Source organism: Cryptomeria japonica, chromosome 6, assembly GCF_030272615.1.
Source record: "Cryptomeria japonica chromosome 6, Sugi_1.0, whole genome shotgun sequence".
Lineage (NCBI taxonomy): Eukaryota > Viridiplantae > Streptophyta > Pinopsida > Cupressales > Cupressaceae > Cryptomeria > Cryptomeria japonica.
Genome location: NC_081410.1, coordinates 49,415,622 through 49,430,280, shown reverse-complemented (window position 1 = coordinate 49,430,280; position 14,659 = coordinate 49,415,622). Strand labels below are relative to the sequence as shown.

The 14,659-nt window shown below is 37.4% G+C and overlaps 1 protein-coding gene across 8 annotated transcripts in view; it reads right to left on the bottom strand.

Annotated features, from left to right (window-relative positions):
- The window catches only part of LOC131079412 (protein TPX2), an 82,850-nt gene that overhangs the window by 64,484 nt on the left and 3,707 nt on the right, over positions 1-14,659 (bottom strand). For 7 of the 8 annotated variants that reach the window (XM_059207135.1, XM_059207134.1, XM_059207138.1 and 4 more), the window contains exons 2-4: positions 13,682-13,742; positions 13,228-13,310; positions 11,672-11,751 (exon numbers count right to left, since the gene is read on the bottom strand). In XM_059207135.1, the coding sequence (XP_059063118.1) occupies positions 11,672-11,751; positions 13,228-13,310; positions 13,682-13,710 (192 nt within the window). In that variant the 5' untranslated portion in view covers positions 13,711-13,742. The remainder of the gene's footprint in view (positions 1-11,671; positions 11,752-13,227; positions 13,311-13,681; positions 13,743-14,659) is intronic. The other variant, XM_059207132.1, reaches the window with a different exon arrangement.

Here is a 14,659-nt window from a genome sequence, read left to right as displayed (position 1 = left end):
AGTAGGAGATTACCACTTTTGACTTGGGCCCAAGCATAAAGACCCAAGTAAAGGAGGACTTAGACAATTCAGTTGATTCCATGAAGGCAAAGCTGGATAAAAAAACTGAAAAGAAGAAAGAATATAAGAGAGAAGTTGAGCGCCTGAAAGATTGCATTCAACATTTGACTACTAAGCCACTTGATCAAGCAAATCTAGAAGCTTTTCCGCTCTTGAATTCACAAGAAGTCGCTGAAGATACTGAGGAAGAAAAGATAACAGCTGAAGAGACTAAAGATTGGATGGAAAGTATAAAGAAAGAAGAAGCCACGTTTATGGAAGGAATATCATCAGCGTATGAACAAACCTCTTCTTTACTTTCAAGGATTGAGAATATGGCAGATGTGTGGGTTGACTTCCAGGATATTCAAGATAGAATTATCCCATACCTTAGAGAGCTGAAAGGAGTCCCACCACAATAATTGGTGAATGGAAAGGTAATTGAAGCAGGGGCTGCCTATGACTTCAACAGTTGGCATTGGACATTGGTTGCATGGAATGAAGTCTTAGAAAAAGTAAAGGTTGATGCTGATAGAATAGAAGTACAGATAAAGGCAATTCAGGACAAGATTTTCCTTATAGTTGTAGAGATACTTGGGAAAGAAACTATCCAAGAAAGGGATATGCAGTTGGAGAATCTGAAGATCAGAACACAAGACATCTTCTTTGCCATCATAGGACCAGTCTTGAAGAGTAATTTGGCTAAGGCATCGAACCTCTTGTCCATCAGAGATGCTTTTCATAAGCAAGAACTAGACTGGGAAATCACTTTTTCTCTATATGCAGATGACTTGGAAGGATTAGAATTCAGGATCAACATGTTGCAACATGCAACAATGGAGGAAGTTGACCAGATTGTGTCCAAGTTCATCAATTATCAGAAGAAGGGGGTGCAATCCGAAAAGATAGCATCTTGTGCCACTTGTCTCATTTGCAGTTGATCTTGGATCTTATTTTGGGAAACTTTGATTAGGGTTAAGTTGTCTTGATCTTGACCGTTGATCTTAGATCGATCTCGGCCATTCATTTGTTTTCAGAAACTCTATATAAACTCATTCTCTCATTTCATTTCAATGTGGAGAGATTTATGAAATTGTTGCTTAAAGCTATTTGAGTAATAAAAGTTCATTATCAGTATTGTCTTGAAATCTTTTTATTGCTAAATTGTTGCATGGTTGCATATTTCCTTCAACACTTACATTAAATTTGCTTAAGTTATTTGCTTTGAAGTTGTTAGATGAATGATAAATTTGATAGTATAGATTGGTGAGATTTTGCTCATACTTTCTTTCGATGGATGATTTCCATTCAATGTGTAAAGTTAGCCTGAGCTTTTAATGTGGATGTTTAACTTCTACTTGGAATAATATTGTTCAATTGTTGGTACTATTCCTAAGTGTGAAAATCATAAGCACAATCCTAGAAGGTTGCACATACTTTGCGTAGTTGTCCCAAGCATGGCAAAACAGAGTATTGTTATCAGTTTCACCCAGTCTATACCGTCTCTTGAGTTCCTAGAATTAGTTAGAATTCCTAAACCCTATCCTCTTTTATCCTTTTTTTAAAGTCCTAAACTAGAAAATCAAAAACATAGAGTATAAATTGTTAAATCTGCCTAAGTACAGCTTGAATGATACCAGTTGATAAGTGTAAGTCCCCCTTGAGATTTTCAGCATACACTACCAAAGAAGCTATCCCACTAAAGACGCTTGTTCACACATATAGACCTTGGAATCGCCATATGATCTTCTCGCAATCTTAGCATAAGCGGTGGTTTTTCAGGAGAGGATAGAGTATCCTTGGGGTATTTTATTCTAATGTTTGGTAGATGATAAAACATACACCAACAGGACCAAAGTGATTAGACCTTTGGGGGCTGAAGTTTAGCAGATTTTGCAAGATGGGCCCAACACTTACTTGTTTACTGACATATTGATCAATTGATACTTATTTCTTGAAGCCATTGGCAAGCGAGTACCATATTTGATGGGAAAATGTGCAGTCCAAAAAAGGTAGGGAATAGTTTATTCCTTTGTAAGGCACAAAGAGAAAATTGAACAACAAACCCATTCCCCTTTTTGGAGAGTAGAGGTAGTAACAATTTTCCATTATACATCAACCAAAAAGGATAGCATTCTTAGGCCTAGTTCTGGCGTTCCACAAGTGTCTTTGTTTAGGATCCAATCTGGTAGTAGTACTTGTTATGTGCTAATATGCAAAAGCTACCATACATAGCCATAAACTAGTCTATGCCCAAATATAAGTATCTTCCATGGACCAGCCTAATATATGCCATAATTGAGTTCAGCCTGAATGAATTGCTATTGTAGAAGAAATTGTTTAACATAGGGCTGTAAGATATCTTTGATCCACTATATAAAAAACTCATGTTCCTTGATGTAGTTAATTAGATAATATTTCCCATTCTCTTTTGTACACCTTTGGAGTTCATCATATCCTAGATTGGATAAAGAGGAAGGAATGTCAAGAGCCTCACCAAAACTTGATTTTGGTGTTGTTATAAATCAATTAGGTGATCCCACCTTGGGGGACAATCAGACCATTTCAAATGTGTCATTGGCAAGAGTAAACCAAACCAGCTAGCTTCCAAGGATATCAGCCTATGATCAAGAATGGATTTTTGATAAATAAATCAACCCATTAGGCTTTTGGGTGGCGAAAGAGTCACCAAACTAGTTCCATGGCCACAACATGACTGAATCTCTCTCTTTGATATTGAGTGATTTTATTTTCTTTCTCAACTTGTAGACAAAGTCACTAGAGGAAACTTGAAGGTGTCTCCCATTGCCTTCGAGAAAAATTGTCTTTAGATGTTCTCAATGGTACATTGAACTCTAAGCAACATTTGTAAAATGGTCTATAGGCATAAACTAATGACCATTCTGTTTAGCTGAATTCTTCCCACTAGGGAAACCAATCTGTTGGTCCAACAATTAAATAGTTCATCTTGATCATGTAGCTTATACATAATCTATTAATGATGCCAAGAGCTATAGCTACAGTTCGGCAATGGTTGGAGTGTAATGGTGTGTGTTAACAAAAACTATCAAAGAATCAACATACAAAAACAATAAAAACTAAAACATGGCCAACATATATTTGAAAAAGTTAAAACCATAAAGTAGCTATTAAGTAAATAAAATAAAATAACTCTTAAATAAATAATCTAACAATAAAATAAGTTGTGAAGCAAAAATTAAATTAATTTTAATTTTTTATTTATAATTTTAAAACTTGAGACTATTTTTTATAATTTATTGTCTATTATTGGAAAACAAAATAACTCTTTGATAAAAATAAAGTAAATAATCTCAAAAAAGAGAGTAAAAGATAAAATAAAAAATTATTTCAAAAATAATAGTTATATTTTTGTTTACTAAGTACATAACTATTTACTACTTTATTTATTAGATACATAACTATTTACTACTTTATTTATTAGATTACATTATCGTTTCAATACTTCGTTTGGTTACTATTTTTATTATAATAGTAAAAATTAATCTTCCAATTAAAATAAAGTAAATACTGTAAATAAATAAAATAATTCTGAAATAGTTCTAAAGGTTAAATAGGTTAGGATGAAAATAAGGGAATAAAATGGCGGAGCTAGGGTTTAGGCGTGAGGGCCGCATGCGGCAGGTTTGGAATTACAGAGGAAGAAGAATCGAAGGGTATCAAAATCGTGAATGGTCCTCCTTTCAGGGCATGGCAGGGGTAGGCAAGTCGAAAGCGGCGCACCCAATATGGTTACAGATAGGTTTTCAAAAAAACCCGTGGAATAGACAGAAGCCATGGAATAGACCAAAACAAATGGGGGTTTGCAAGGTTCCACATAGGGCCGAAGGTTGATTTCAAATCAATCAAGCAAAAGTTTTGGCGACCAAAAACAACCCCTGAAGAGCCGGCAGTAAAAAAGGTATGTAACAATGTTGATCAATCACATGTAGTTTCGCTTCTCATTGACAACCCAGAGTGGAAGATTTATGTGCAACTTTTAAAAGATAGGGCTTTTTTTATGAAATGGAATGGGGAATGGTCTGCTTTCTCTAGAGTCTAGTCTTGGGTAGATACCCATTGGGGAGAATCTTGTGTTTTGAAAACACTCCCAAATGGGTTTTACGTGGTCATATGCTCGTGTTCCAAAGATAAAGAATGGATTTTGAATAGTGGTCCATTTCTTATGGGTGGTAAAGGGTTTTACATCAAGGACTGGAAACCCAACTTTGACCCCAAAAAGGAGGAGATTAATTGTATTCCGTTGTGGGTTAGATTGTATAATCTTCCTCATGAATATTGGGATTTGGAGACCCTAAAAATGATCAGTGATAAACTGGGCGTGTTTCTGAAAGCGGACGAGGCATTAGAGGCCAACGAATACAGTATGTATGCTAGAATTTGTATCCAATGGCAAGCTATTCATCCACTCCCTAAGTATGTGGAATTGAAATCGGGGGAAGGAGGTTGGCGACAACCCACTGAGGTGGAAGATCACATAGAGGATTGTTCAATTTGTAAAAACAAAGGACATACAGTAGTTGATTGCAATAGGGGACCCCAAGGGCAAAGGGTTGATGAATAACACCTTGCAAGATCTTCTCATAAAATTGACTGAAACTAGAGCAGATGAGGATGAAATGCTAAACATCCCTCTCAATACAGAAAATGGGAAAGTAAATGAAAATGGTACATCTGTTGAGGTTGAGAAGGAAAAGGAGCCTTGTCCTCATCAGAACACAATTGCATGCATTGATACTGGTTCACAAACAGGTGATAGGGTTGTGGTGACAGAACTAAAGAATGGTAATGATGGAGGAAACAGTAATTGCCCAAGGCAAGAGGAAAAGGACAATGATCCACAATTTGTTCTGCACTTTAACTCAAAAAATCTAGATATAGAAAAGGATAAAGGTTCGGCAAGGAAAGCACTTCAGACTGAGGAGATGGGAGCTAAGAAATTCCAAGAGGTAGACTTGGATGAAAACAACGGGTTGAAAAGGCTTCAAGAGGAGGGAATAGGCTCGGGTTTGAAAAGCAAGTTGGAGGATGTTGCTTTTAATGATAGAGGTCTAATTGCCCCAGTTCCAACAGGGGATGATGACAATTTTAATGAGGATTTGGAAATGAAAGGGGGTTTCTCTGATGATGGTAGCTTCAAGGATATGCAAATTTCAACTATATGTGCTTTATGGTTTAGTGATGAGGAGATTAAGGCTTTGGATTCACCTGAGTGCGAGGAGTTCGAGTGTTCAAGAGAGGAAGTGGATGGGGATGATCTTAATGACTTTGGCCTAAAAGCGATTGTTGGTAATGTAGATGTTCGAACTCTCAATCAAACGAAATCTAAACAAGCTAAACCAAGAATTAGGGAAAAGAAGGTGTGAGGTCCTAGATCCACCAGAATTCAACTGGAAATTGCTGGAAGTGCAAAGGGTCAGACTAAACTTAGATCGGGAAGAAGATATGCTTCTTCCCGGAAGCAATGAGGTTCCTTTCATGGAATGTCAGGGGCTGCAATGCCCCTAACAAGTGGCGCTTGATCAAGAGATGTCTTGATCGAGCACGACCTGATGTTATGATGTTGCAGGAAACAAATCTTAAGGATTTGGAAATTCAAGCGTTTAAATTAAGATTTCAAAGGTGGGGTTGTGTTTTTGTGGAAGCCAAGGGAGCCTCTGGAGGTTTGGGCATTTTGTGGAATGAAGCTACGGTTGATATTGTTCCAGTTAGACATGAGAAGTATTGGCAATGGGTAAGGGTATCATCTAAGACCCTTCATTGCTCTTTCAATCTTTTCAACATTTATGGCTCGGTGGGTACTGCTTGTAAAAGAAACCTTTGGGTACAGCTGACTGACTTTCTCTCCTCTATGGGAGATGAGGTGAGTATTTTGGGGGGTGATTTTAATGCCACCCTTACCCCCGCCGAGAAACATGGGGGCTCGACTTGGTATAGTCATGTTCAACAAGATTTCAGTGATTTTGACCTTGAAAATGGGATGGCTGAAGTGGATTTTAAATCTGGTGATTTCACTTGGACGAACAGAAGGGCTGGCTTCTCCAACATTGTGGAAAAGCTTGACAGATTCTTTTTAGCTGGGAATTGGCAAATGCAATCATGGCTCACAGAAGCTGATATCTTGCCCATTCATGGATCAGATCACTATCTGATAAGTCTCATAATTCAAGATGACTTTGCACCTTTGAGATGCCCTTTCAAATTTGAAATGATGTGGTTTAGAGCTGATGGTTTTTCGAAGAGGATAGTGGATTGGTGGACGAATGCACCCTCCTGGCCTGAAAATTATGCTTTTGTCTTTCATAAAAAGCTCCAATTTTTGAAGGAATGTCTTAAAGAATGGACTAAAGTTTTTAAAACATATTTGTGGAGAAATTCCACATTGAGGAAGCCCTGGGAATGCTACATAATTGAATTATTCAGAATGGAATGTCTAATGTAGAGTTTGAAGAGGAAAAACAACTTCACAATGATTACCTTGAGGTGCTAGCCAGGGAGGAGGTGTTTTGGCGACAGAAATATCTGGAAACATGGCTCGAGGAGGGTGACAGGAACACAAAAAATTGCCATAGTTCTGTTAAAGTTAGAAGATCGAAGAATAGAATATTTTCGATACAAAATAATGAAGGGATCGAGGTTACAAATCAGAAACGGATACAGGAGGTTGCAGTTCAATATTTCTCGCAGATATTGATAGAGGATAACCTACAAATGGATGTTGAGGAGGGCTTATTAGATGTTATACATGATTGTTTGACAGAGGTTCAGAATACAAGGCTAATGGATAAGGTTTCTTTGGAAGAGGTCAAATGTTCTCTTTTCGCTTTGGGGGGTGACAAAGCACCAGGACCCGATGGATTTCCTACGGCTTTCTTCCAAAAAATTTGGAATCTTTTTGCTAACAATTTGTTGCAGGTGGTTGAAGAATCTCGTGCTGGTGGGTTTGTGCTTAAAGATTTTAACAATACCTTTATTGCTCTGGTTACCAAAACAAATGTGGTAGTTTTATTTGATGATTTTAGGCCAATATCCTTGTGTAACACTGTTTATAAAATTATCTCAGAAGTTATTGTTAATAGATTGAAAGGTGTGCTAAAATCTATTATCTCTGAAAAGCAAAGTGCTTTTTCTAAACCGGTCTATTGTGGAAGATTTCATTATTGCACATGAAGCAATCCACTCCATCAAGGTAGCTGCAAGTTGGAACAAACAGGATGTTGGTTAAACTGGATATAGCAAAAGCCTATGACAAGGTCAGATGGAGTTTCCTCTTCAAGGTAATGCAGAAATTTGGGTTTGGGAATGATTGGATTGGGTGGGTCAAGAGTTGTGTATGCACACCAAGATTCTCTGTCTTGGTTAAGGGATCCCGCAGGGTTTTTTTGAATCTACAAGAGGCCTAGGACAAGGTGACCCCTTGTCTCCTTTCTTATTCATAATCATGGCAGAAGCTCTAGGGCGTTTAATTTCGAAGAAAAGAAACGATGGATGTGGAAAGGTGTTAAAGTGGCATAGGGCGTTAGGAATATTAGCCACCTTCAATTTGTTGATGACACGTTATTGGGGGAGTCCTCTCTATGAGAAGCATGGGTAATGAAGAGAACTCTGGACTTGTATGGTAAGTGTTCTGGGCAATTGATAAATTGGAAGAAATCTGAAGTGTGTTTTTTCAATACCCCACAGCAGAAACAGGTTGAAATCTCTCGTATTTTGGAGATGAAGATTGGGTGCCTTCCTGGTAAACACCTAGGTATTCCTCTTTTTGGTGGCGCTAGTAGATCCTCAATTTGGAAAAATTTAGTGGATGTGTGCCTTCAAAGAATGGATGGTTGGAAGCGTCGATGACTTATGTCTACAAGTAGGATTCTCATGCTTAAATCTGTGATTACTTCTATTCCTTTATTTTCCATGATGTGTATGCAGTTTCCGGCAAAAGTTATGAAAGTTATAGAACAAAAGATGCGAATTTTTTTTTGGAATGGGGCTCAAAATGAGGACAAAATTCCCCTCTTGGCATGGGAAAAGATTTGTAAACCCAAACAGCAAGGAGGAGCAGGTCTTCGTATTGGCAAAAAATGAATGAAGCAATGGGTGCAAAGTTGGTCTGGACAATATACAAAAATTCAAATCAACTTTGGGCCCAGATTTTATGAGCAAAATATCTTGATAGCCAAAATGAGTGGAGAATCTTCACTATTGCAAATCCTCTGCGTGGATCAGCCATTTGGAATTTTATTGTTTCTTGCAGGAAAGTGGTAATAGAACACATAACTTGGAATATTAGGGATGGGCGAGATGCTGATTTTTGGGAGGATTCGTGGGATGGAAAAGAAGTTCTAGGCAATGACGATAATGTCAATACAGTCAGAAGGGTTCTTTGTGAAGCTTGGGGGACAAAAGTGCGAGACTATATGGATTAGGTTCCTCTGGATGGGAGACTTGAATGGGTTTGGAAGTCGGTTGATGGGATTGTACAAGATCCAAATCAAAAACAGATTACGCAAAATATTTTCAATAGCAGGAGAATTTTTCTTTCAGAGAAAAGGGATGAAGTGATGTGGTGTGGAGCAAAAAATGGGGTGTACTCGATCAAAATTGGGTATCAACTAATTGATCGCTTTGATATAGATGAGGGCTGGCCAGTTGCTCTTTGTTGGGGTAAGGAGTGTCTCCCCAAGGCAGGTCCGTTTGCATGGTTGGCAATCGAAGGGAGGATTCTTACGGGGGAAAGAAGGAAAAGGTTGGGGTTTTTGGGGCAATCAAGATGTGTATTGTGTGAAAAGGAAGAGGAAAGTGTGAATCATCTACTTTTAAATTGTGAATTTGCACCTCAATGCTAGAGGATGGTGCAACAGAAATTGAAGTAGCATGGGCCACTACCACCCTCCTTGCTGGATCTTTTCAGGTGTTGGTCGGTAAATTATAGTAAGTCTATTTTCTCAAGTGTCTGGAGAATTTGCCCATCAGTGATTATCTGGGAACTGTGGAAGGAGAGAAATAGGCGAATTTTTCAAGATAAATCGGAACCTTTGGAAAGGATTTGAAACATAATTAATATTTCAATTGAGGAAATTGTTGGAGCTGCTGCATCCAAATACTCATCAGATAAAGTGGTGTTCTCAAAAGAGGACACTCATATTCGAAATTGTTGGCCGAGGATCAAATTTCGGCCCGTTCATGGGCCTTATCGGGTTGATCCGAGGGACTCTGTGGAGAGTAAGGTTACTTGGGAAGCACCTCGAGAAGGCTGGCTCAAGGTGAATTTTGATGGTGCCTCTAAAGGCAACCTGGGCTTATCAGGTGCAAGTGTGGTGATTCGGGATTGGCATGGTAACATTTTGATGTTGGGAGCTCAAAGGCTTGGCAATGGTACAAACAATGAGGCCGAAGCTCAAGCAGCTTTATTGGCAGTGCAATGGGGTTCGAAATTTGCATTTGGAGGGGTGATTCTCAAATAATCATCAATGCCATCATTAAAGGGGAGGGCAATTCATGGCATTTAAACAAATATATCTCCAAAATTAGAAATGATTTAAAAGATTTTAATAACTTTAAAATCACACATGTGAGAAGGACAACAAATGAGGTGGCAGATGTGTTGTCCAAGTGGGCCACGTCATTTGATGAAGTGCTCGAAACACATTTTGAAGATTTTCGATATCTGGAGATGGAAGAGGCGGAAGTCGAAGTGCAAAGGCATGATTAAATTTAATCATTTGAGGTGATGGGTGAATGTAGGGTTGGGTACACATTTGTTATTTATAGGGCTTTGGGCCCATTTTTGGCTGCATTGTATGGTGGCGAAGTGTGAGAGTGACAGGTAAGGAGGCTACTTTTACTCTGTACACCTCTCACCAACAATTGGCATTTGTTGGAAAAGTTTCTGAGAAACGTTTGAAATGTATTTTCAAGCATGACAAGGAGGAGTTCATCCAGATTATTATGATGCTACTGGGGGATTATTTTCTCAAAACAATGCACAAATACAAAACCAATGTCGATGTTGTGACTATGGTTCTAGCGTGGGGTTTGGAACTGGGTGAGAGGAAAGACGTGTTGGTGGAGGTTTAGAGACTGTGTGTGGAGGATGATTGGCTAGGAGGTTTGATGGAGCTGCTTCAAATGACAATGTCGGGAGTGGGTTTTAACGTTGGCGAAGGTTTGGACATCAACGGGATACAAGAATTGCGTGAGTTGGTCCCATACATGCGATGGCCATTTGGTTTGGACCGTGATGAGAGACGGGCTGAAGCTATGATTGCATGGGACTCCCTCAAACTGTTCCTGAAGGAAAAGATGATCGCATCTTGGGGGGACTCGGCTCATGGCCCAAGGAAGAGTGGTACTGCGAAGGTGGCAATTCGAGGGAAAGGCAAACGAAAAATTCGTGGGAAAGGTTGGAAGCGTGCTCAAACAAAGTCGGGTGAGCCTGCAAGGGTTGAACTGGGTGGATGTGTTGGTGGTAGTGCTGAAGCAGGGCCAAGTGGTAATACCCTAAACGTGTCCTAGTTGAATGTTGAAAGGGTTGGCTTTTTTGGCCTCGGTGTTTATATAATGTAATGACTGTTTTTTTTTTGTCATGAAACTCTTATTTGCTTGGGCACAGTTTTGTTTTTCGGGTCTCTTGGTTTCGAAGACCTGGTGTAATTATGAAGGTCGATGGTCTGGGGTGTAGGTATTGATGTTGTAAGCATAGTATGTATCTCTGTTAGCTCTCTTTCCGTACTGAAACTGTAATCTGACAATTTTCTGATAATGCCAATAGGGGTAGATGGGTAGTTGCGGGGAGGTTGGTTCTGTAGTGGGGTGGATGTTGGGGTTTGGCTTCTCAAACCATTTTGACACATGTATCTATGTACCGAATTTTTAAAATTATATCAATAAAAATACAATTATTACCGATCAAAAAAAAATTCTTAAATAGTTCTAAAATAAATGTAGCATAGAATAAAGAAAAATAGATATCCTTTTGGAGGCACCTACTCCACTTCAATAAAAAAATCAGTAAAAAAAGGTGTCTCAAAATGATATCTTTGGTATCTTTTGCATAGATTTTTCTAAAGATGGGTATGCTAGCACTATTAGAATTTTGCAAAGATGAAAAAAAGGAGTTTTATGTTGGAACAATCCCTTTAAAAGCCACGACCCTAAACCTTTGAGATCATGTCAACATAAGACCAAATCAAAATCAAAGAGTGTCTTTACAGACCTACTTAGTAGAATCAAGATAGGACATATGTATCATTTGAGCATTCCAGCAATATATTACATCCTGTACTTGGTAAAATAAGAAAAAGTTAAAATATTTCCCAGGTTCTCAGAAATGTGGACATGCCGATGTTATTCTAGTTGTAATAAATTGCAGTAATGACTTATATAAGTTTTCATTGTTCCCAAGGAATTTCACCATCTATATGTATGATTTTTTTCTTCTTTGACTCCTACTTGAGAAGGAGATGATATTTGGGAATTTATGCCCTGATTGGTAGAAGCCCTGGGCATTGACATCACTAGTATGGTGAACTAACATTAACAACATTTAAAAGCTGATTTACTCTGTAACCTCCCTTAAATAAAAAAGCAATGTTGTCACCTTCTTGCTTTCTTTCTCTCCTTTGATTGCATTGACCTTCGCATTGTAGAAGGGGATCTTCAAATTTGTGCATCTCTGATCTGCCACAGCTCACACTGGAAACATCAGTAATACAGATACTGTAAAGAATCTATGAAAAAGACCATACAGAATTCAGCTTCCAATTAAAACCAAGTATACATGATTTCATCTCTAGTACATTAAGTGCTAGTTACATTTCGTTTCCAGAATTATGTATCTGGGTCTGATATTTTGTTTACAGAATTTATTTGGGTCTAATTCTGTAAAAGCTAATTAAGCTAGAGCTTTATACCAGGTCCACAATATAGACTCAAGTCCAGTACCAGATCCATGGAGGCTTGAGTCTTTGTGGCAGGTCCATGATAATTAGACCCAAGTCGTGTGCTCAGTTCATAATGTTTTGAGTCCTTGTAGCAACTCCTTGACAATCAGACCTAAGTCTTACATAATTTTTGTGAATGTCTAAATTTTTGTGTCATGTCCATGATAATCAGCCATTTTCCATGCCAGGTTCATTATACTTTAAACAAGAGATTACATTAAAAATATGATCTTTCCAGTTCATCAGAGTGCATAGAAAAGCTTCAGGATTAAAACTGTAAGGATTTTTGGCATCAAGAGATTATATATTTTAAGATAGCCAAGGATGACTTAATTGTTGTCCCAAATTAATGAGCTAGAGTACAAAAATAACCTAGCAATTATGCGAAGGGATGCCCATGTAAAGATAGGTTTGTTCATTTTCATTCTATATAAGGAGGCTCGGTTATAGTTGAAGGGTTATGGCTAAGAGGAAAGGGTGGAGGCTAAGCTGCAGCTAGAATGTTTCGCCTTCCACAAAAACTAGCTCAAGAAAGAGAAGCTGAGTTTTCTACATAGAAATATTGTAGGAGATGTCAATTTTAATTGTGAACCAACCTTGATGGTCCCTATTAATGTGGAACCTCTATGGTTTTCTCTTATGTATATATAGTCTCGGTTTTAGGCCTATGCTTTTAGAGGTTATTCCAATAGTGGATTTTGGTAGGATGGATCCATGCAAGAGATAGTATCGAGTAATAAAATACTTTCTTTTCAAGATATTAGTGTCTCTTATGCATGCCATCATTGTATCAAGTTGAGTCGGACCAAATCGACAATAAGAATGGAGATTTTGCATAGCTCGTGGCAGGTCTTGAATTACATTATCACATTTTTATCAAAGTTCCTGCTATATGCAAGGGAAGAGAAAGTTGCAAGCTATCTCTTGCTCTCTAAATTCTTATCTGTGTGCTGCTCCATTTTGAAATTGCTGTAATTTGTCAATTTCAAACTACTTTTGTTATATGAAATCATGTTGTAGAAGTTTTCAATTTATATTATTCCTTATTATAATCTCATTACTGACTATTATCAATGTAGGCATGTATGTGTTTAACACAGCTAGTATCTAGGCAGACCTGGTATAATCCACGTTTTGTCTAAACTCTCCAGAGAAAGAGAATCTTTGTTCACTTCATAAAGAAGATCAAATAAAAATAAGTTTTCAGGCATACCTTGGGACATGCTAGGATTTTCATTATCAATATTATCGTCACAAGTTCTGCTGCCATCTGCTATAGAAGCTTCCTCAGGAGAACTAAGTAGCGATGAACAATGTACACAAAAGATACCAATTAGATGGAAGCCAAAAACATTATCCAATCAAATGAAACTTCTTTTATAAATGATATTTATCCTTGTTTAATTGTTTTGAGACATTCGTTAACTAAACTAAAAATTCAGTGAAGCTGTAGAACAAAAAGCTATTGTGCTGTGACAGAATTCAGGACTTTAAAAAATTTAGAATTAGTGAACTAAGCATGTCTATCGTAGAACAATTAGACATTAAACTACACTTGAAATGAAATTTGGCTTCTATCAAGCAGTTTTAATCTTGTAAAAGCACCTCTGTCCTACAATTAGAGACATAACAGATGAATAAGAGAGATTTGTTTTTTGAACTCCAACCTGGTAAAAGATGGTCTCTTGTCCTCCATCACATATGAGTCTATGACACACAAAAAAGCAGCTGCATAGATTAATAAAACAATTCCTTAGAAAAAAAGTTAGCAGATATTGATTATGATATCATAAAATGAAGAATAATGATGCTTAAATTCTTCAAATGTTATTTAAGCATACTCAAAATTTAAGAAAATTCTTGAAACTATATTTGACCTTACTGAAATTTAGGTTAGAAGAGAATACACATGTCTAACTTCTTCACAGTCGCACAATGTTACAGAACCAAAACCTTCTCCGGATATTAGCTTTTCAATTATGCTACTCTTTAATTTTCTTCTAATCGTGGTTAATATAAACTGTTTTCATTCTCAATATCCTCACATGTTAATAGGTAGTTCAGCAAACTCTATTTCTTTTAAAAATCAATTACAATGGTCTGGTTTTTTTTCAAAAAATAATTCTAAATATATAGTTCTCAATACCCTCACTTTACTATGAGCCTTTTCTGTTTGGTCAATATTTTAAATTTTTCTGGCATTATCAATTACCCTACTCCATGTATTTTTGTGCTGCAATTTATTCACATTATTAAAACATGCAAATTTAAAAAACTTCCGGAAACTTCACCTATTTACCATTTACTTCAATTTTCTTGCCTTGCAATTATTGACATGCACAAATTCAAATTAATCTGTAATATATTACTCTGGACGATTTTCTTTCGCTGCAACTTTATTGCAATCTTTATGTTCAATACTGAAAAGTGGTTGATGAAGCTCACTTCTACAAACCCCCTCTATTCGCTTCAGTTATCTTGCACTACAATTTTATGTACATTATCCCACCAAGCACCAAGTGATTAGGTATAAAGACAACACATGTCATCTACACATGTTTTTATGCCCTAGTGATCCATCCCATGAATAGGCCTAGGGCTTTTAAGATGGTTAGTGTTGAAAACTACTAAAAACAAAACATGTC